This window comes from Pygocentrus nattereri, chromosome 28, assembly GCF_015220715.1.
Source record: "Pygocentrus nattereri isolate fPygNat1 chromosome 28, fPygNat1.pri, whole genome shotgun sequence".
In the NCBI taxonomy this organism is placed as follows: Eukaryota; Metazoa; Chordata; class Actinopteri; order Characiformes; family Serrasalmidae; genus Pygocentrus; species Pygocentrus nattereri.
This window is the reverse complement of record NC_051238.1, coordinates 9831638-9855621: the sequence shown is the minus strand read 5'-3', so window position 1 is coordinate 9855621 and position 23984 is coordinate 9831638. Positions and strand designations below refer to the sequence as shown.

Below are 23984 nucleotides of genomic sequence, written 5' to 3'. Positions count from 1 at the left end.
TACAATAGCAGTTAATGTGTGGAATAAAACTTAGAGGTGAATGCAAGATGCACAGTAGCCTATTTTGTACAGCTACAGAGTAAGTAATAAGCCTAATAAAGTGGCCACTGAATGTAGCCTCCATAGTACAACATGAAAAATTTGCTCAATTATTGAAGTCATGGTTATGCATCACATCTTTAATATTTACTCGACTCCGGTCAGGGTCAAATTCCACGTTCAGCTTTCTCATAGTCTGTCCCTGCATTTACCTTTGCTTTACTTTTTCTCTCTGCGTTCGTCTTTCTCTGTCCATTTATCATCTAATACATTTTTTAATGATGTTGATCCTGCAGTTGGCAGCGAGGTCCACAAGGCCAGTGCGAAAAAAGTGCATTACTTACACTTGGGATACATTTTTGGGATTCATTTTTCATGACTGTCACTCGAGTAACTTAACATTGACCTTTGCACAGGACGCTACCTTAACAACAGAGACTGTGTGTCATAAATTTATATGTATCAGTAATTAATTATTAATTAATTTCCAGTCAAAGCAACCATTAAGTACAAACTCAATTTTCAGCATCAAAAAAGCAACAAGGATATCCCGACTGATGAAAAACAAAAGCTCGTATTTCCATTTCTGGGGTTTTTCCAGTTTTTGACATTATTGGAAAACACCTGTTGTCCTTTACACTGTTTGTAAATGGCCCAAAATTCTGGTTCCATTGACACATTAAAGTTACCATTTTGGAGATACGAGGTTTTCTTCCGACAACAGAGATAAATGAAACAGAAAAACATACAGAAGCCTCAACAATTCCATATTATATTTTTTTATATTTTTCAACATTTAGTACGTCGATCTTCTGTCTTTATTACAGCTTCCATCCTTTTCAGACTTGCTTTTAGCTTTCCAAAGAAAGCAGGGATGTTTCTCCACACCTCCAAAGTTCGATCTTAGAAGTTGGTTGTACTTTCTGATTCTCACAATCCAAATAATCCCATTTAAAAACTCAACAGTTCATAAAACCCTACTCAACATCGCAGATGTTCAGTTTTATTGTTGTGCAAAGGTTTTCCTTTTCTCTGAGAGGCTTCTTGACAGCTGCTCATCCTTTTCAGACTCATAGTGCTGAGTTGTCTTCTCACAGTGGAAGGATGGACAGAAACACATTTTTTCAGATCTGAAGCAAGAGTGGAGCTGGATTTTATCAAAGATAAAAGTACAGGTTATCTGATAGGGACAGTTTTTGTGGCCTACCAGGTCTTGCAGAGAGTCCTATTCTCTGCATCTACTAAAGCCTTGGGATCACTGCATGACTTTTAAAGTCTTAACAGATTATGAACAGACTGGGTATCTTGCACAGTCAGTCAGGCTTCTGCAGATTTTTTTGGCCGACTGAAATATTGGTGATCATACTACTCAACCTTTAAGTTGTTGCTAAACCAAATCAAAGTCACCAAACTTGCGGTTGCCTCATGTGGACTTCATCTTGACTAGCAGACGCAAACAAACAAACATGGAGCAGCTCACTGCTGCTGCTGTTTTCACTGTTTGCAAACAAGCTTAAGTGAGAGTCATGGATTTAAAATATGATCAGTGTGTTTTCTGATTATTAAAATTCATAAATTTAATTGCATTCGTGCCTTAAACTCAGCTCATTAAACTGCTTCATTCCACACGTGAGTCACTTTATGCCATTTTTCTTTGCTCTCAGTTTTCACTGGCTGTTGTAGGAGTCTGGTCAGATTGAGTTGTTGACCAGTTTACACTACTAGATTCTGCATGTTTCATGTTTGATTTAAGCTGTGGTTACAATACACAAGTTTTACTGTTGTCTGGCCGAGTCTATGCTAGTTGGCTCTAGTCTGCGGATTTTTGGGTCAGTTGGAGTTGGAGAGAAAACTGAGTATTGTGTGACGGATGCAGACTCAGATTTTTGGCCTCCCAATCGCATTTCAGCCTAGTTGTTCAACTTGACTGAGTGTGATCTAGTGTAAACTGGTCAATAACTGAATGGATTTCTGCAACAGCCAATGAAAACTAAAAGGGAGAAATAAGAAAATACATTAAGTAAATAAAGAAAAATGGCATAAAGTCACCGGAGTAAAGTGACAGTGTGGAGTGTAAAGTGTGGAGAGTCTGTTTATAATCCGGTATGACTTTTAAAGTCGTGTAGTGAACCCAAGGTTACACTCTGACTGGTCTGAAATGTGATCAGGAGTCTGCGCTCCTCAGACACTACTCGATTCTCTCTCCCACTGTTGACTCCAACTGACCCAAATATCTCCAGACTGAGAATAGGGGCTGAAATGAGGGTAAAAGTCAATCGGTATAACCCTGGTTTAAGAGATTAACCCTTTTTTTATGAACTTTTACAAGCTTACTTATTTTCCTTTGACTTTCCGTTGTGCAAGTGGACTGTCTTACAAGTAATCCTCATAAATGTCTCCTGAAAAATGTATTATGCATTAAAAAGAAGTTAAATAAATGAATGGTGGTCTCTCACTTTGGCTATGAGTAAAACACTGTCCCTAAGGTACCAAAGCAACTTGAACTTGGACAGAATTTGATCAGTTTTGGGTCAGGTTAATTTTCTAGACTTGTTGCTGAGGAACAAATGAGGCTACATTCAGGTTTCAAATAAATGCCAGGGCACGTTTACTTTAAAATTATGTTCTGCATATTTATATGCCTCTTTTTCCACCAATACCCGTTTCATGAGACTGAATCTATGTGAGTAAGATGTAAAATTTGTCATATTAAAAAGCAGAGAGACAAAGGACAGAATAACAAGTAAGGAGACATATCAAAAGATTTCTGAGACACAAGGATGAAAAGCAGCCAACACATTCATCAGGGGCTCCAATCTCTTCAATGAGAATACAAATGACTGCAGAACTGGACCCAAAGTCAGACACTTTTACCAACTATAATAGCTTTGTCGAGGTACAGAAACTTCATTTATCAGTCTCATCAGTGATAACTATACATTGTAAATTCCTTTCAGTTAAAATGAACTAAATCAAAGGCCTGATTACATTGTGAAGTGGAAGCTTGATCAGACTGAAGAACCGAGATTATAGCCAATCACAGCCCAGATCTGACTCACCAATAAACATCAGTGACTGTTCACTGAGGATGTGAAACACTGGAGACAGACATCTGAGCACTAAAACCTGGCGCCAGTGTCAGTCTGAACTGACCAATGACCCCCACAGTGATACAAATGTTGTTTATCTTTCAACAGAGAATATTACAGCTATTATCATTTTTCATTATACACTATATTTCCAAAAGTATTTGGTCACCCATGCCCAAGAACAGTGCATAGAGAGCTTCATGGAATGGGTTTCCATGGCTAAGCAGCTGCATCCAAGCCTTACATCACCAAGCGCAATGAAAGCATCAAATGCAGTTTGGCAGTTGCCAGGAGAACAGTACTTGTCTGACTGCATTGTGCCAAGTGTAAAGTTTGGTGGAGGGGGGATTACGGTGTGGGGTTGTTTTTCAGGAGTTGGGCTCGGTCCCTTAGTTCCAGTGAAAGGAACTCAATGCTTCAGCAGACCAAGAGATTCTGGACAATTTTGTGCTCCCAAATTTGTGGGAACAGTTCCTGTTCCAACATGACTGTGCACCAGTATGCAAAGCAAGATCCGATGAGCGAGCTTGGTGTGGAAGAACTTGACTGGGCTGCAGAGTCCTGACCGCAACCTGATAGAACACCTTTGGAATGAATTAGAGCGGACACCGTGAGCCAGGCCCTCTCGTCCAACATCATTGCCTGACCTCACAAATGCGCTTCTAGAAGAACGGTCAAAAATTCCCATGAACACACTCCTAAACCTTGTGGAAAACCTTCCCAGAAGAGTTGAAGCTGTTATAACTGCAAAGGGTGGGCCGACATCATATTAAATGGTAAAACCTACGGATTAAGAATGGGATGTCACTCAAGTTCATTACGCGTGTGAAGGCAGACGAGCAAATACTTTTGGAAATAGTGTATAATGAGAACACAGCACTTACCAAACAGGTAGGTCTGGTCTAAAATCTGACTGGCTGACCCATCAAAGTTGTTGTAAAATACTCACTATTTACACATATGATGGCATACAGCCTAATTGTTTAAAAATCATTTGGCCTTTGACTGTTATACTGCTTGCCAGCCATAGCCTACTGTTAAGCTACAGTGAACCATGCTGCTTAGTTTGTAATAAATTACTATTTACAGGTGTACTTTACTGTACTGTATTGTGTCTGATTAACAGCTAATCTTGTACTAGATGTAAAATCAATATCTTGTAACCTTTCATGGCTTATTGCTTTATTTTGGTATCACTGTTCCACTGCTAAAAGCTAATGTTTCCTGTACCACTGGTTTGGACAGCATATATTCAAGTTAGTAGGGATAAAAATAATTAGGATAATATGTGGTCACTCAAATACATTAATCCCTATGAACAATCTATAAATGACATTTGAAGACAGACCTTACTAGAACGACTACACTAGTTAATCACTGCTTTCAATGACAAAGCCATATTTGTTGTAGGTAAATGTACACAACTACTGTGACCTGACACAGGTACTCAACTATTTCATGGAGAAGTATGAAATGATGCTAATATGGTACTACTATGGTTCACATCAAGGGATGTGCCTGGAATGGGTATAAAAGTTTGACCCTTACAACCTTCCCCAGTTCAGGCCCAGCTGCTTACACGCATGTTGCCATGACTGACTCACCACTGTAGTTAGATAAACCATTTCCAGCTACTGCAACATATTTATTTCACGTATTTATCACTGACGTACATCAAGTCTGAAGTACCATTTGCAAGCAAAACACAGCGTTCATGCAGGCAATATCAGTAATATGGCATAGAACTATGGATAAACCAACAACGAGCAGACAAAAGTAATAGCAAAGCGAGAAGCTTCAGCTGCCCTCGAAATGAGACACAGCACAGAAACATGAGAGCAAAGGGCTACAGTCGCGATGTTGAAATCATTCACTGAACATATGACATACGCACTCGCTAGATGGAACATGCAGCCACTGTTGCTCTCACTGGATGTCGGTCAAGGAAAAAGTGTTAACTTAATGTGTTCACATATTTTTACGTTTGGGTTCATGTACCCCACGACTCAGAAGGAGAAGCGGCTTAGATGTGTTCATTATTCAAAACAATGTTACGGGATTACTAAGGTCATTCTGCTGAAGCTTATTTTGTCCAGTCATATAGCTATAAAAAAGGTACTGCTTTCAAATGAAGAAAAAAAAAAATACAATGAGCACATAATTCCCATGTTGGTGCATCAATACCAAACAATACTATAATATGCTTTAGTGGGGTCCAAAAATGTGAGGCTGCTGGGGAAAATGATTCTATTTTGCAGTCATTTCTAATTTAATTTCATTTAAACTTTAATACAAATGATCTTATCAGCATAAAAGTTTTAGTATAAAGTGCAGTCTTTATTATTATTATTATTATTTGCTCACATGAATTTCAGAATTTCTCAGTATTTGATACGTCTTTCTTCAATGACTTTGCACTTGAGCTGGCACGGACATAAATTTGGGCAAAAGTCTCTGATTAATTCCACCTGAGAGTCGTCTGAACATGAGCTTCAATGGAAGAAATAATGCAAAATAAATAAATAAATAAATAACCTTTTTCTGCAAAGGCGTTAACATAGTCAATTTCACAAATGTGCCATTTTGAGTAACCTAGCCATTATTAATATGACAAATGAACTTGAGCAGTAATGTACGACCATCCGCTGTGCCTGAGGTGCGAGTTGGCTAGGTGTGTGTACCTGGTAGGTGTCCCACAGACGGATGGTGCAGCGCAGCGGCAGCTCCCTCATCAGTAGGTTGTTCATCCAGCGGAAGGCAAACTGCAGGTATTCTACCTCACACTTCTTAAAGTGAAGGTGGACATCCTCTGGAGTGGGACAAAGAGGGGACATGCGCACACGTTCAGTTCACAGGTCACTTTCAGTAACTTCAGTCTGGATGTTTAACAGCTTTCTTGGCCATTTCAGAACCATCTGCGGCTCGACCACTCATTCTCAACACATCTAATAATGCTTTACAGCTTCCTAAGAATTATTTGAAGCATACAGTACCGAAAACTGAAAGTGGTATTCAAGACAAAAGGCAGGGAGAAAAGGATGGTCAGAGCATGCACATTCAAACAGTTTAAGCAGCAGCAGACCAACAGCGAAATGCTCAAAACCAGACTGATGCAGCTTAGACCTGTGACCTTTAAGGTCTTCAAGTGGTATGGAAATGCTAAAGTTGCAGCTAGACTGTTACTGTATCAGTAGAATACAGTATCAGTATCGCTGATGGTTATACCAATACCTATGACCGAAATCATGAAGCAGTTTCTGACGTATACGTGTTGTGACGTAACTTCACATACTGGTGGCGGTTGATGAGCAGCAGTAAAAATGCTCATGGCAAAATCTCTAATCAGAATCAGAATCCTTTATTGATCCCAGAGGGAAACTGCAGTTGTTAGTTGCAACCATTTATGCAAAAGAGTAAACACTTTAAAACAAAGATAGAGAAATTTGCAATATGTACACAAGTTCTTATGAATACAGTAAAGTGGTGGTGACTGTGATAATATTAAATATCTTGTATAAAGCAGTTCAAATGTATTGTACCTCATTTATTGCACACAATTATTATTATTATTACACATATGAACATTACTGTAAGGTATTGAGTTTTGCACAGATGAACCACACTTTGTGAATCACACACTGAGGGAGGAGTTATAGTTTGATGGCCACCCTCAGCCTGCAACAGTATAGAGGACAGCACTCGCCACCACAGACTCATAGAAGATCCTGAGCATAGTCCGACAGATGTTGAAGGACCTCAGGCGCCTCAGAAAATAGAGACGACTCTGGCCCTTCCTGTAGAGGGCATCGGCGTTCTTAGCCAAGTCCAGTTTATTGTCAATATACACACCCAGATATCTGTAATCCTCCACAGTGTCCACACTGATGGACACAGGGGTCACCGGTGCCTTGTCCCTCCTCAGGTCCACCAGTTCCTTTGTCTTTGTCACAATGAGCTGCAGGTGGTTCCGCTCGCATCATGTGACAAAGTCCTTCACTGTTGCCCTGTGCTCATCCTCATCACCCTTGCTGATACATCCAACTATTGCAGAGTCATCAGAAAGTGGAGGTGGCAAGTCTCTGTGCAGTAGCTGAAGTCCGTGGTGTAGAGGGTGAAGAGGAAGGGAGAGAGGACAGTTCCTTGTGGAACTCCAGTGTTGCTGACCACTCTGTCCGACACAGTGCTGTAGGCGTACATACTGTGGTCTGCCAGTCAGATATTCAACAATCCAGGACACGAGGGGGGCATCTACTTGCATCACTGAGAGTTTATCACCCAGAAGAGCAGGCCATACGGTGTTAAATGCACTGGAGAAATCAAAAAACATGACCCTCACAGTGCTGGCTGGCTTATCCAGGTGAGTATACTTGGTTGAGCAGGTAGATGATGGCGTCTTCAACTCCCAGGCGGGGTGGACAGGGAAACTGGAGGGGGTCCAGAAAAGGCTGGACTATGGGTCGGAGCTGATCCAAGACTAGCCTCTCCATGGTCTTTCATGACATGAGACGTCAGTGCCACTGGCCTGTAAGTTCTTGGCGTCACTGGGTTGTGGCATCTTTGGAACAGGAACAATGCAGGATGTCTTCCACATCATAGGGACCCTCTGGAGAGGCTCATATTGAAGCCGTTGCAGTACTCCACAAAGCTGGGAGGCACAGGCTTTAAGCCCATCAGGGCCTGCAGCCTTGTTTGTGTGGAGTCTCTTCAATTGTCTTCTCACCTGGTCAGCAGTGAGACTCACTGTAGAGGTGATGGGCGGGGGAGGGATGGAGGTGTGAGATGGACAGTCGCAGGAGAGGGGCAGGCGATCAGGAGTGGGGGGGGCGTGAGTGGAATGGGCTGCTGAGAACCGGCAGCAGTCAGGATGGGGGAGGACACTGGAGTGTGGAGCCTGCAGTGTCAAATCTGTTAAAGAACAGATTTAGCTTGTTGGCCCCGTCCATGCTGCCCTCTACTCCTCAGTTGTTACTGGACCTGAAGCAGGTGATGGTCCTCATTCCATTCCAAACCTCCCTCATATTGTTCTGCTGGAGTTTCCACTGCAGCTTCCTCCTATATTTGTTCTTTGCCTCCTTGATAGCTGTCTTCAGTTCCCTCTGGATCATTCACACCTCCACTCTGTCTCCAGCTCTGAACTCATCATTATTCTTGATGAGAAGAGCTTTACTGTCTTTTGTTACCCACGGCTTGTTGTTTGGGTAACATTTAAAAGTTCTGGTTGGGACAGTGGAGTCCACACAGAAGTTAATGTAGTCCGTTATACACTCTGTGAGCCCGCCGATGTCCTCTCTGTGCGGCTCACAGAGTGCCAGCCAAACAGTAGCCACACAAGCACTCCTGCAGTGCCTTGTAAGTCTCCTCAGACCATCTACTCACTGTCCACATGGTCACAGGCTGACTCTTCACCAGTGGCACATAACAGGGACTGAGGTTCACCAAGTTGTAGTCTGACCTACCCAGAGGGGAGAGGGGGGAGCAGCGGTATGCGTCCTTAACATTAGCATACAGCAGGTCCAGTGTTCTTTCCTCTCTGGGGCGTAAGCGATAATAGCATGTGAGTACTCACATGGCAAATAATATGGCCTACAGCCAAAAGCTCAATGTCCGGGCAACAAGCACGTTCCTTGACAGTTATGTGACCAGGGTTACACCAGCAGTTATTAACTAGAACATTCTGGAAGCCATTGATGGAATGGATGGATGTCCTGGTGTTGCCATATCTCCGAAAAGCACTTTAGACTACACTCCCGGTACTCCCTCTGACTCCTGGCTAGTGCTGTTAGCTCGTCCATCTTATTAGCCAGCGATCTCACGTTGCCCATGATGAGGGAGGGGAGACGCAGCTTATATCCCCTCTTCTCCATAAGCCTCCGCCGTCTCTTCCTCGCTTTCCTTGTGCGCTGCATCCCCTGTGCTTCCGTCTCTAAAGCTCTTCGGGGATGTTTGTTGTCCTGGTCGCCATGCCAATCGGCTTCAGTGTGATCAGCTGATCCCGGGTATAACGCCATAAAGGCAACAGTAGTGGGTAATAGGTGATATGCCATTTTAATTTCACCAATGTGTCAAAAATACAGTAGATACGAGCATACAAACAGTATGAGTTAATGTTAGTCCAGGTTAGTATAGAGGAAGCAACCAGAGATGCAAATGAAATGAATCGCTGGTCTTTTGGTGTAATGACAGCCTTTACTCTTGGTTTAGCCTTAGCATATCAGCCCACTAGCCAGGCCTGTGGTGTACCTCTGTTGGCCAGCTTTATCACACAGCTCTGGGGATTCGCAAACTTTTGCTTTAACCAAACCAGGAAACCTGTGACCCAACCACTACTACCATGGTTATCATGAATGGCTGTTAGCATGATATTTACTGAATCCCGGCAGAGTCTGACGCTCAGAAATGTGAGCACGATTCAACAAGATGCACTCATGACAAATGACTTAGGAAATTTGGATGTGAAACAACATTCAGCAGCATTATTTACTATAGAATTAATAATTAGTAAACAAAAATAGGTTAGTGTTAAATATCACAAACGGTTATTTAGTTGGGTTAGACAGAGTTAGTATCAGCACAGACAGTCAAGGACCAGGTATCTGTATTGAATGGGGGAAAAGTGGTATCAGTGCCTGGAAATCGCATGAATAATACTCCTAATAGCTGGACATGATTTCCAAAGCCACAAGCTCTACATAAGACAAGGTGTTTTCTTCCTTATAGTGGAGGTTAGAAATCATGAACCATTATATTTTCTATATTATATTACAGTCTTCTTGTTCTCAGTTTTCTTTTCAAACATGGAAATGATCGCCTTTTAGGGATCTGCCTTATATTAACATAAATGGCAAATTATATTGGTTTTCAGAAGTGTGTCCTGAATTTTGGTTTTATTCAAGAATTTCCTGTGTATCACATTTTATTTTTGGTTTTAATAATTTTTTAATAACTATATACATCTGTCTGCAAAAACATGTCTTAAATTATTGAAAATACTGAAATAATATTAGTGATTCCAAAGCTTTGAATGGTAGTGCAGGTGTTGGATCAATTGGCTTTGATCACTTAGTAAGGTTTACCACAAGGACAAAGATCACCTGACCCTTCTCACTTTATTCACCTTATCTGAATAATATTTACAAAACACGAATGGGTAAGATCTCATGATTTTCTTATACAGCTCTATTCGGTATCACAGAAGTCGATCAGTATAGAAGGAGAAAACATGCTTTTTACATGTATTTCTTGAACGTTGTACTATGAAATGATGTTAATCTGATTGAGAGATCTGTACATTTCATTAATACTGAAACACCAAAAATCTGCTTTATTTCCCTTGAGACCACCTTAAGACAATTCCTTTAGGAAGTTTGGTGAAAACAATAACAAAAAACTTCAAGCATCTCTAGCCACTTACAATTCTGAGCTTCATAAGAAAAGGAAAACAATAGGCTTACTGATTTCTGAAGCACAGGTGGCATCAAATTCCACCCATACCTGCCTCACCAAATTTAGACTACACCCCCCACAGAGCTCCACACAATTACATTCAGTTGGAAATAAAGGAGAGGGTGAAGGCAAAAGGCTCAGAGCCAGGAGCCCTGAGAATAAGGATGTTTAATATATAAAGCTTTCTATTCAGCAGAGGAAGGGAAGAATAAGGATGGCATTTAGAACGAGCCTGTATTGACTGCGCTCATGATGGATATCACCGAAGTCTGAAGCAGCCCCATGAGGAGAATAATGGAAACCACATCTATCAGAATGATAATGGACACTTTAACAGAGCCAAAGCAATATAAACTCCCAATGAAGAAGAAAAAAAAAAAATCAACTACTTAAAATTTCAAAAAGCTTTTCAGTATCGAGTTCTTCTTCAATATATTACGCAAGCTTTGCATCACAAGGGATCCCAAACAGTCAGCTGTGTGTCGCATGCGTAAAGTGAATGAGACTTTTAACATTTAATCTGAAATTTATATTCTCTTTGAAATTTCATCTCTAACATTGCCTCACTCTCACACTTTCTACTTCTTTTTCCCCTCTGAGACGGAGAATCGCTCCCATCCACTTCTTCTTCTCCATTTTTCTCTCTTTCTCACCGTGTTCCTGCTAGCTTTCACACCCTAATCGTAGGGACTTATGAAGAAATTGATTTCCCTGCCCGTCTTCCTGGAAAAGCTATTCGCCCTGCCATCACTCACTGAATCTGCTCATGCTCACAGCATCTGTTCTGGGGCTAAAGCTTGTGATAATTTAATACTAAGTAATAAGTTAGTGATGAGCAGAGAGGAACCTGTAGGGACTTCTATGCATTTGAGGAAAGCCTGATAATTTCTGGGATGTCACAACAATTTGTCTATGTTTTAGATCATTTTCATTTAATAGAAACATCACATTTGTAGTATTTAAACTCTGCAATTATTAATGTTCTTTTTCCATTGTTAAGTATTGATTGAAAACATTACTGTCTCCTGTGGTATCTATGTAGCTGCAGTTATGCTCTCTGATTGGCTAGGCCTTTAGGAGCTGAGCTGAAGGCCTAATGGTTCAGATTAAACATTAAAATAATTAGGAAGTGACAGTGGAATCAACCAATCATGTTGTGATTTACAAACAAATGAGACCAATTCCTTGAATAAAATCATCACTCTAGGCCTTCTAGAAGTTCTAGATATGAGACAGAGTGACAAATCTTACCAAGTTACAGTCAGTTGTCATAAACTGACAAAACCTGGTCAGCACAGACCTGCTGCTCCTGTTATAAATGGAAAACAGTGGCAGCAGCTCTGAGGTCTTTACATGAAGAGTCACCCGAAAAGAGCAATGTATAATGTAAAGTGTCTGTTATAAGCTCCCATAGTTCATCTGAATATAAATATTCATTTTTACCAGCATTAGCTTTTGGAAACTCTATATGCTCCATTTTTTGACAGATAAATATAACTCAATTTTTTGACAGATTTCTGACATTTCTTGCATGTAATAAGAGACCTAACTAACAGTTATGGTTCAACACTGGTAATAAGGTAGTAATAAGGTCTGTAAGTATCACATGAAGTCATGGAGAACCTCTAAAAGGGTGGGGTCTGCTGACCACTAATGACAGCCAAATCCAAACACAATTTAGGCCTTTTTGAGATCCACTACAATCATTTTTACAATAAAATCTTGTTTTGCCAAAAATTTAGATCTATAGGAGAAAGAGTAACATTACAGCAATTTAATTAATGTAATTTTGTTTCTGTTGAACCATAAATTCTAAAGGGATCAAACAATGTCAGGAGCACCATTTTCAACTGTTGTAAAAACTGCCCACTAAGTGTCACCAGGAGGAGAACAGATCCTCAGCTGAAGATGTGGATCAAACGTGAATTAGCGAGAGATAAATTAGGTAACTTAAGGTGAAGAGAAAATCATACTGCAGTTGTTTCTGTACTGAATGCATCAGAGAGGGTCTCTGAGGTAACTGAGCCCTCCTGAGATTAGAAAGGGAGAAATCAGTTCCAGTGGATCTCACTGTTCAAAGGAGAAGCACTGCCCAAGATTAAAGCTGGGTCTCAGAGCCACTACAGTCTTGGTACGTTAAGTTTTGTCTCCTTTGTCATAAAGTTTCAAAGTACTTGATAATAACTTCAGTATTCATAAAGATCTGAAAGGCTGAAATGGACCAGAGATTGGCTGTCTTATCTAAAATAATTGAGGATTGTACAAATGAAATTATGAAAAGATGCTCAATATAAACGCTGATTTCAGATCAGCCCTCGCACGCAGAGAGGTTTGAGTCACATGAACCCAAAAAAAGAAACAACCTTTACTAGAAAGGAGAGAGAAAAGTAGGCAGTTGCTTTAATGGCTCGCTTAATTGCTGCCGAACTGATACTCAGATGTGATGTTAATGATATTCTTAGAAATGTTTCTGAATGTTGGGTTCATCCTCTCTGCACTGTTAAAACTACTAAAAAAAATTAAATACAAGAAGTTTTAGGTTTGCAATATTAAAGTAATTCAAAAACTTCTGTCTGCATCTCTCTCTCCTATACATATACACACACACATACACACACACACACACACACACACACACACATATACATATATATATAAAAAATGTATCTCACAAAAGTGAGTAAACCCCCCTCACATTTCTGCAAATATTTTATTATATCTTTTCATGGGACAACACAACAGAAATGAAACTTGGGCATAACTTGAAGTAGTCAGTGTTCAGCTTGTATAGCAGTCTTGATTTACTGTCCTCTGAAAACTTAACTCAGAGCCTTTAATGTCTAAATAGCTAGCAACTCAAGTGAATACACCTCACAGTGAACACGTCCAAATTGTGTCGTTGTCCCTCCCTGGTGTCATGTGACTCGTTAGAGTTACAAGGTTCCAGGTGTGAATGGGGAGCAGGGCTGTTAAATTTGGTGTTTTGGGTACAATTCGCTCATGCTGGAGAATGGATTTTCAACATGGCACCTCATGGCAAAGAACTCTCTGAGGATGTGAGAAATAGAATGGTCAAGGTGGTCAAGGTCATATAGCGGTTTTCCAGAACAGGTTCCACTCCAAACAGGCCTCTCCAGGGTCAACCAAAGAAGTTCAGTCCAAATGTTCAGTGTCACATCCAGAGGTTGGCTTCAAACAGTAGATGCATAAGTGCTGCCAGCATTGCTGCAGAGGTTGAAGAAGTGGGAGGTCAGCCTGTCAGTACTCAGACCATATGCTGCACAATGCATCAACTCGGTCTGCATGGCTGTCATTCCAGAAGGAAGCCTCTTCTGAAGCTGATGCACAAGATAGCCCGGAAACAGTTTGCTGAAGACAAGCAGTCCAAAAATATGGATTACTGAAACCATGTCCTGTGGACGAGACGAGACCAAGATAAACTTGTTTGGTTCAGATGGTGTCCAGGATGTGTGGTGGCGCCCTGGTGAGGAGTACCAAGACAACTGTCTCTAGCCTACAGTCAAGCATGGTGGTGGTAGCATCATGGTCTGGTGCTACATAAGTGCTGCTGGCACATTGAGGGAAATATGAATTCAAACATGTCCCTCCCTTTGGAAACTGTGCTGCATGGCAGTTTTCCAACTCGATAACGACCCCAAACACACCTCCAAGATGACAACTGCCTTGCAGAGGGTAAAGGTGATGGACTGGCCAAGTACCTTATAAAGTATCAAATTATTGATTATTTAAGCATTCTATCATGTATCATATCATCCATATATTGTATTTTATTTAGAAATATTTGTATATATGTTGTTTATGGTACTAAATAAGAACATCTTCATTTCCACAAAGAAAAGATAAAGCAACAAACACAATGTAATGGCCTTCATAGCCTCTCACCACTTCACTCAAGTTTCACACCACTCTGGTGACGTCACCGTTCCATTTGTGTAACCAAAAGGCTACTAAAGAGGAGTCTTCATAACACCCACCCTACCTATGGCTTATGGCTTAGTTAAACTGGCTATCAGTTGACAGTCTCCACAGACACCCAAACATCTAACAGGCTAGAAGTAAGCAAAATTTATAGTACGGCTTCAAATTGAAATATTTTCCTTGTATATCTTACCAACTTAAAGTACCAGTAATAACGCTGCCGTAAGTAAATATCAAATCCAGCCTAGAGAAGTGAAAGTCCAACTCAATTAGCTTAGTGCAAATGTAATGTATTGATTCCTAAACAGATAGTAGTGAAAATCGGCAGTATTCTAACAATAAAAATCAAATAAAATGAGGCTGAACAAAAGAAAAACATTGCCAAAAACTGAAAAACGGCAAGAATTTGAAAATGCCTGTTGTCCTTTACATTGTGTGTAAATATCAAGATGAATGGACTAAAAGAAACAGGCCAAAATTGTGGTTCCATTGACTTAATGTTCCTTCTCCTGTCAACGTAACATTTTGGAGGTAACAGACAGACAGACAGACAGACAGACAGACAGACAGACAGACAGACAGACAGACAGACAGACAGACAGACAGACAGACAGACAGACAGACAGACAGACAGACAGACAGACAGACAGACAGACAGACAGACATAAGGATGCAGGTCTCACCGTCTATCCTGCTGACGAGCTCCTCCAGAGCCTTCACTTTGGTCTGAATGCCAGGTTGAGCAAATGTGTAGTTATCCTGCAAGAGCAAAACGTACATCAGTAACACTGATAGACACACTACTTCCCTAAATGGCTTTCTATTAGCACTGCTTTTAATGCTGCACAGCCCTGAGCTTAATTAACTGAAACCACTTGTAATGTTGTCTTTCTCCCTCTTAGTCTCTCTCTCTGTTGTCTTTTCTCACTGCTTTTTTCTCTCTTTAACTCTCCCACACATAGAACCCCTCACTTCACACTTGCCAAGCTTCTGCCAGCACTATTGTGTCTCTCTACTGCTCTACATCAAGAATGATGTTCTGTACACATTCAGAAAGAACACACTGCACCGCAGCCAACAGATAGTAATTAGTACTACCATTTTTCTGTATTTAGTGTCTCACTCTTTGCCTTTATTTCAGCTCCTATTCTTTTTAGAAGACTTACTTTCAGTTTCTCAATGGAAAAAAAAAAAAAACCTGCAATGAGATTTTTGCACATGTCCAGAGTTCAGTCTTAGAAGTTGGTTGCATTTTCCATTTCTCACAATCCAAATTACACTCAGATCAGCTTTTGCAGCTGAATGTGAAGTGGTTGGTATGCAGATCAGCAGCTCCAAGTCCGAGTCCATGGTCCTAGTCCGCAAAAGAATGTCATGCCCACTCCAGGTAAGGGGAAAGGACCTGCCCCAGGTGGAGGAGTGGATCTCGGGAGAGATCGTCCACAGGCTGGGAAAGGCTACAGGAATAAACTATACCAGACTGTAGTGACAAAGAGGGAGCTCAGCCATAAGGCAAAGCTCTGCTTACCAGTCGGTCTACACCCCAACCCTCACCTACTGTCATGCACTTTGGGTAATGACTGAAAGAATGAGCTTTTTTCACATGGTGGCGGGCTACACTCTACTGGACAGGGGAGGGGCTCGGTCACCCGGGAGGAGCTCAGAGTAGCTTTATTCTGAGAACACTAGCAGCTTCTTTGTTTGATGTACTGATTTGAACTTTCCTCTTTTTTTGTCCGTTTCCTTTTCTCAGTAAAAGCTTCTTGACAGTGACACCTCCTTTCTGATCCATAGCACTTCGTCGTCTTCTCACAGTGGAAGGATGGACAGAAATACCTGTGGATGTTTCTCAGATCAGAAGCTGCTTAAATTTCTCTTCTCTCAAAAATGAAGGCTTTAAGTGCCGTTTATCTGATGCTGACAGTTTTGGTGGGCTACCAGGTGTTGCATGGTTGTTTCAAAATTTTTCAGAAGACTTCATTTAAAACTCCTGTTTTTCCACTTATTTTAATTAAAATTTCATCACTGTATGATCTTGTGTCTAATCTCCTGAGAAATATCTCCTGGAAAATGAATAACCTGTGTAATGGCCATTTTCACAGAAGAGTGGTCTCTGACTTTTGCACAGTTCAGTGTACCCCGACAGTGTTCTCTGATGAGCAGCGCTGAATGAGTTGAGACGTGTGTGACACATGCTGCAGATTAAGAGTGATTCTGTTTCTGATTCTCTGCCCGTAGCGGTCGGTGAGGGTCAGCGAGGGCCAGTGACCGTCTGTCGGGCTGCAGATCATGTCCGGGCCCGAGAGAAAAAAAACGGATGGATGGATACAGACGGATTGAGGGTTGGAGAGAACAAGAGAGTGATACACGGAGAGTATGTGTGTTAGCCTGTGGCTCAGATCAGTAAATCCAGCAGAACGGTGACAGTCACATGCTTTTGCTGACCCTGCCTACAGGAGACTGCCCTGACCCCTCTGTGTGTATGAGAGAGAAAACACACTGGGCTGACGTGTCCTGTCCTCAAGGCTGACGACTACAGCCTGTATACTTCTTTGAGTGAGCTGTATTCACTGTCTTTTCTTCCAAAAGACAACCTAACGGCATGTTAGACAGAATGTCACACTGATAAACTACAGGAGATCCAAGGAGGTTCACAGCATGGACCTTCAGATCTCTTCTGTAGTTCATCATAACGACACAGGAAATCTAAGAAAATCCATAGAGTTTATCAGAAGGACATTGTGTTTTTGTTCTGAAGCTCTGACTGCGCACTGTATTCTAACAGACAGTGAGAGAGCACAGAGCAGAAAACATGCACAGTGTGCAGAAAACACACATAGGTTTGTTTCTATGTCAGAATGTGGGATCATGCGCATACAGTACTGTGCAAATGTCAGGTACCAGATTTATTTAGTTACTTTCAAGTCAAAATAGCCATTAAGTACAAGCTATTCACAGTGTCAGGGGGAAAAAAGCAGACATATCACTGTCATCAGAACAAAAACCTCGTATTTCCAAAACAATAACTTTACAATAGAAGGAAACAAACAAACATGCTTTACTTTTAATGCAAGTCAGTGGAACCAGAATTTTGTGATTCTGGTTCTTTCTTCATGAACTTTACAATGTAAAGAACAGGCATTTTCAAATGAGGTCGAAAACTGAAATGACAAACATGGAGATACGAGGTTTTATTCCGACAGCAGTGATATATTGAACAGAACATGACAAAAGCATCAACATCTAATTTTCAGGATTTTCAGTATTCACTGTGTCCACCTTTTGCTTTCATTACAGCTTCTGTTCTTTTCAGGAGACTTGCTTCGAGTTTTTCCAAAGGAATCTGCAGGGAGATTTTTGCACACCTCCAAAGTTACCTAGAACTTGGTAGCATTTCGATTAATCAAGCAGCCTCTATTTAAACTATGAGATACACTGAGGGAGAGCCTCGTCTACAATGTAGCTGAGCCAATACAGAGGCCAGGGAAGAGGGAGTGTTATCGCAAAATAACATTGGCTTTGGTTAGTGCCTGCGACCAAATCACAGCCGTGTGTTTGTGATAACATATGACCTTGAGTGTTCTACTGCTTTTATAGAACAATGAAATAAATAAAGAAAGTAATGAATTTGGCCGTGAACACGTCATTTTATACGTTCTAATCCAAGCTATTCCTTCCGCCAAATTTCGCAACATCAGAGTAACGGGCTCCTCACTCGCTGCACAGCTGGCAGTTCCTTCTCCAGCTCCTTACACCGACCAAGTGACAGTCAGAATCTTCAGTGTCCATTTTCTGATTGTGGCAAAGTAAGAAGTAAAAACGTTCAAACGGCTTGAGCGTCTCCTCCAAAGTCGTTGCTTAACAATGGCGTCTCTGCGGGGTGATGGTGTTTGTGAAAAACCTGTGATATTATGGTGAAATAACAGCACGGTTACTAACTAATTAACTAATTAGCTTGCATGGCTGGAACAAACACTTGTACAAAACGTAATAATCAGAGTAGCACAAAAATAAATCAAATTAAATCAATAAACTTACAACAATATAGTAACATAATAACTTAATAAAATATAATAAAAACTTAAAATTAGGATAAATAAAAATATAATTAATAAAAAAAAACCCACAAAAATAGCTTAGCAATATTAAACCAAATAAGAACAGAATATAAAAGAAACCATAACTAAAACCTACCAAAAATAAAAAGTGAAAATGTTCATGTGACACCAGTGAGCGAAGCTACTACTAGTAATACAATATATAAATAATACAATAGATTCAGTTCACTGGTGCACATTTTCTCCTTCATATGACCCAAGTAATCTCAAACTCAATGATGTTGAGGTCTGGACTCTGGGGCGGTCAGTTCATTTGTATGAGAACACAAGCAGCTTTGATTTGCAACTGTTCTTCTTTTTCATCCATTTCTGTTACTCAGTAAAAGCTACAAATCCTATCAGGCCCTGAGTGTTAGTATTTAGGCATCACAGTACTTAAGAGCTGTTATGACTGCAAATCAAATCAAATACATGATGTCTGGTCTCTAACTTTTACACAGTATTGGGTTGCCTAGCAACGCTATACAAACCTCACATCCAGAATGGTAACCTTCCAAGAGAAACATTAACTGTTTATGGACGTTAGCGTAAGATCTTTTCTTTTCTGAGTAATTCTGGGCCATTGCTTTTGGTCTATTCATCATGACTTCATGGACTCTCGGTTTTAAGGACCATTTTGTTGAAGCGGACATTGTAGATTTCAGATTTTCCCGAAAAAGTCCAGTTATCCATGTCCTGAAAATGTACAAAAACACACACATACACACACACACAGACACACACACACCTGTATTCCATCCAGAAGCTTGCTCATACACCAGAAGCTGTCTGCTTCGATGTTCCGCTGCGTTTCCAGAGGCAGGGCGGCCATTTCAAAGTTCTCCACATCCTCCTCTGTAAAACAGCACACGCACAGAGTCAGAGAGTCATTCAGACATCACAGATCCTCTCACTCCTCCCTCATGGGCTTTACTTAACATTTCCTCAGGGCACCGATTCATGCCTGCGTGCTCAAACAACACATGGCTGTCAGAGCACGAATACTGCTCACATCTTCATTCTCCTCATTCATTATCCTCTCTATTCCTCCCTCTCCTGCCCCCTTTCATTAACACTCCTCTGCCTACCTTTCTTCCTTTTCTTCTTCCCTTTCTTTAAGTCTGTTCCACTCTCCCACGCTTTCTTAAATTCCCTCTTAATCTCTCCAAGACTCTCTTTCTATTCCTAATATTCACTCTTACTTTCTCTCAGAGGTGGACGAAGTACACAAATCATGTACTGGAGTTAAAGTAGAGATACTCAAGGTAAATATTACTCCAGTAAAAGTAGAAGTTCCTCCCTTTAGACCTCCACTGGAGTAAAAGTACAAAAGTATTTAACTTCAAATGTACTGAAGTATCGAAAGTAAAAGTACTACAAGATTAATTACGGCTCTAATGTCCTGTTATCATTTTTATAACAAGGCTTCATGTATTCATTTCAGGTGAAAACACTCCAATGTCACTTAAATGTCATTAATTAGTCACTGTTGTCAATTAAAATGATCATAAGCACAAAACATTGAATTTCAATCTCCATCAGGTAGAACTGAGTGGCTCTGAAATCACTTTTTGTGAACAAGCAAAGTTTCAGATTTATTTGCAACAGTTACAAGTTGAACAAAAACCACATATTAAATCACAGGATGACAGATAAGTATCCTTTATAATGTTGATCTGTAGGTCTCTGTTCATAAACAAACTAGCCGAAACCAGTTTACTATAAAATGAAAGTGTTTGTGTAAATACGCCACAATCTAGAAATATGTACACATATGCAGTTGTGACTGACCTCTTTTTTCAGAATTTACACAAAGTTAGTTCATCATTTATGTTGAACAGACTCTCCCAAAATTTTACGCTGCTGCGCTGATGTTGAACCGTGTGCTGCACTGGGTCGGTATGACCAACAGGTCCAAACAAGCCCAAAACAAAGTGACCGCTGTGCCCTGATCAGTGTTCTTGCTTCATGCTTCTTTTGTCTTGACATGTTCCATGTTTATACACACAAACCAAAAGGAATAACAGATTTCTCAAAATGCAGTGGAGTAAAAAGTTAAATATTTGACTTTGAAATGTAGTGGAGTGAAAGGAAAAAGCACAGATACTTGAAAAAAAAAAAACAAAAAACAAAAAAAACATAAGTACAGTAATGAGTTATATTTACTTTGTTACTGTCCACCACCACTTTCTCCAATACTCTCTTAATTCTCTCCTTCACTTTCAATTTTCTTTCTCTCTGTAACACTCACTCTCTTTCCCACCTTCTCCAAGACTCTCTCCCTTTCCCTTATTATCTTCAGTATCTTTCCTCTTTAATAGTCTCTTTCTCTCTCTCTCTCTGTAATACTCCCTTTTCTTTAGCACTCACTCTTTCTTATTCTTTCCCTCTCTCCCTCCCTGTGTTTCTTGAAGACCCTTTCCTTAATACCCTCACTCTACCTCTTTCTGTAATACTCTCCCATCTTCTCTTTAATCAGTTTGTGTTGAACAGTGCTGTTATACACCAGCGTAACACATCACCACACAATAACACACTCCCTCCTTATATTTTACTGGTTCTGCTTAATCATACGAGAGAGAGAGAGAGAGAGAGAGAGAGAGAGAGAGAGAGAGAGAGAGAGAGAGAGAGAGAGAGAGAGAGAGAGAGAGAGAGAGAGAGAGAGAGAGAGAGAGAGAGAGAGAGAGAGAGAGAGAGACTGAATGAACAGAGATGGAGGGAGAATAAAATAGAGAATGTGAAAGACAAAGAAAGAAAGAAAGACAGAAAGAAAGACAAAATAATGTGCATGACAAAGAAAAAAGAAAAGAAATAGATGAGTGAAAGAGGGATGGGGAATTCGTGAGAGAGAGGCAGAGAGACCAAACAGAGAGAGATGAAAAAGGAGAAAAGGAAATAGAAAGGAAGAGAAATGGATAAACAAAGAGACGTGGGAATTAAACAGAGGGAGAGGCAGAGAGAGAAAGAGAATGGAAGATAAATGTATGAAGGAAAGAAATGGAGGGAGGGAGAATGAAACCGAGAGAAGTGAAGGGGTGTGTGTGTGTGTGTGTGTGTGTGTGTGTGTGTGTTTGTATGCAGCCTGTGTGATGTGAAGGCAATTCAGTCAATCAGTCAGTCAATCAGCAGCTCCGCCACTGCAGAGAACCAAAGGTGAGTCGGAACCAAACTGAAGGTCAAAACTAAAGTTCAAGTGTCGAACAAAAGACCGACCACTCTCAGACTGAGAACGCTCCCTGGAAACTAACAAAGATGATCAAAGAAATGGTTTGGGTGGGGTTAAAAAAAAAAAAAAGAAGAAGGAAAAAAAAAAAAAGAAAAAAAAGAAAAAAAAGAAAAAAAAAACTGACCTAAACCCAAAACAAGCTTACAGCTGCTCAGTCATCACTACTGAAACTGCACAGCAGCTTCAAACCATATACAGCTCTTAAAGTGGAATTCCACCAATGTTTCAAAATTTCGGCTTAATTCATGACTGAGATGTAAACAAAGTCTTCCAGACATGTTTGATATAAAATGCTGTATTTTACAGAAACGCATCAAGTTAGAACTGTTTACAGTGGAGGTGATAGGAACCGGATGTCCAAAAGGGTTAAATGGCTCCAAAAGCTCCCTCACAGAAAGTTCACATGAAATTAGATTAGATTAGATTAAGAGACCCTTATTAGTCCCACAACGAGGAAATTTCACCTCCGCATTTAACCCATCCGTGAAGTGAAACACCACATACACTCTAGTGAACACACACACACTAGGGGGCAGTGAGCACACTTGCCCGGAGCGGTGGGCAGCCCAATCCGCAGCGCCTGGGGAGCAGTTGGGGGTTAAGTGTCTTGCTCAAGGACACCTCAGTCATGTGCTGTTGGCTCTGGGGATCAAACCGGCAACCTTCCAGTCACGAGGCTGGTTCCCTAACCTCCAGCCCACGACTGAAATGGTTATGGATATGCTGTCTGAGGCCTGAGATTTCACCTAAAACATGAATTAAAACTAATTCATGACAGAGAGGCCCATGCAGGACAAGGTAGTATCAATAGTAGCCAAAGAAAACACATTTTCCCCCCAAGAGAGTTACGATTTTTTTTTTTAAACCAGATAACCTAGAGAATTACTGCTCTGTAATGTCTTCCAGCAATCTGAAACACTAGAGGGTTATGAAAGGGTTAAGATGGAGCATTTAAGCAAAATCATAGCTTATAAATCCTTAAACATTTCAAATATAAAGTAATATTTATATTTAGTATTCTAAACACAGAACAGCATTAAACACTTTAACACTGCTGTTACATTAAGAGGTTTTGAACCAAGTTACAGAGGTTTAAAACGGTGTCTCATTTATGCTCATAACGTCAGCGAGCATGGACAACCAATGAGCTGCTACACTTGCCAACCAATCAGCACTCAGTAGCAGTAATACTACCGTCCAGCTGCCAGATACCCGTTTGCCTTAGAAAGAAGGAAACGTTCAGGTGAGTTTTTTTTGCTTTTTTAGTCAAATGCAACCTTTTAATTTCTAAAATTGAAGGAAAGTTCTGGGCAAGTAACTAAACTATTTTAACCTTTCATTTTTAGCCATTTTACACCATTCGGACTTGCTCGCAAGCGCCCTCTTCTGTTTCGCAGTCCTGTTTTTGATATAACAGTGGAAATAGGAAGAGGCCAGGCTCCTCGTAAAGTGGCACTATCAACACTACATACTAAACCTGTGCGTTCATTGATGATTGAGCTATAAAATGGCTATATTTGAATTGGAGACGTTGTGACTCCTGCTTCCCATCACCACCACTTTAAAGAAATCTGTTTCTGTACAACAAGCCATTGTACAACAAACCATTCTGAATGACTGCTTGCATCTAAATGATTGAATTGTGCAGAAATCTAAATAAATAAATAAAGGAATTCTCCTTGAAGTGCTCAAATTGATTTGCTTATGTGGTTCATGACACTGATAAACTGCTGTTTATAAAAATGGACAAAAGGTAGAGATAAAACTCACAAGATTGCTGCATCTGCTATTTACATTTGCTCATCTTTATAGATCACTGTATGTCACAGTGTCACACAGTCAGAAACCACATAAGCAGGTCTATCTGAAATTAAACGTAATGCAGTCTGAAGCGAGTGTGTGACGATTAAAGCTGCATTTTCTTTGCTCCGGTTCAGCAGCACACTGCAACTGATCCCATTCATTCTCAATGGGACGTGTTATTTCTGCTTGATGTGGATGTGAGGTGCATGATTGGTCTGGACGTCAGATTTGGTTGAGTGAGGATTAACTTTATGCAAATGAATGCGGCCAAAGAAATGTGTTTACCTAATCAGAAGCCAGGTAGTATTAGCATGATTAGCGTCTGCAACTCTACGTTTGCTGCGCTTT

General features: G+C 40.6%; 1 protein-coding gene across 2 annotated transcripts in view; it reads right to left on the bottom strand.

The window, feature by feature from the left end:
- tbc1d22b (TBC1 domain family, member 22B) overlaps positions 1-23984 on the bottom strand; it is a 94728-nt gene that overhangs the window by 19743 nt on the left and 51001 nt on the right. For both annotated transcript variants that reach the window (XM_037535816.1, XM_017716461.2), the window contains 3 exons: positions 19356-19462; positions 15194-15269; positions 5810-5937 (listed from right to left, as the gene is read on the bottom strand). In XM_037535816.1, the coding sequence (XP_037391713.1) occupies positions 5810-5937; positions 15194-15269; positions 19356-19462 (311 nt within the window). The remainder of the gene's footprint in view (positions 1-5809; positions 5938-15193; positions 15270-19355; positions 19463-23984) is intronic.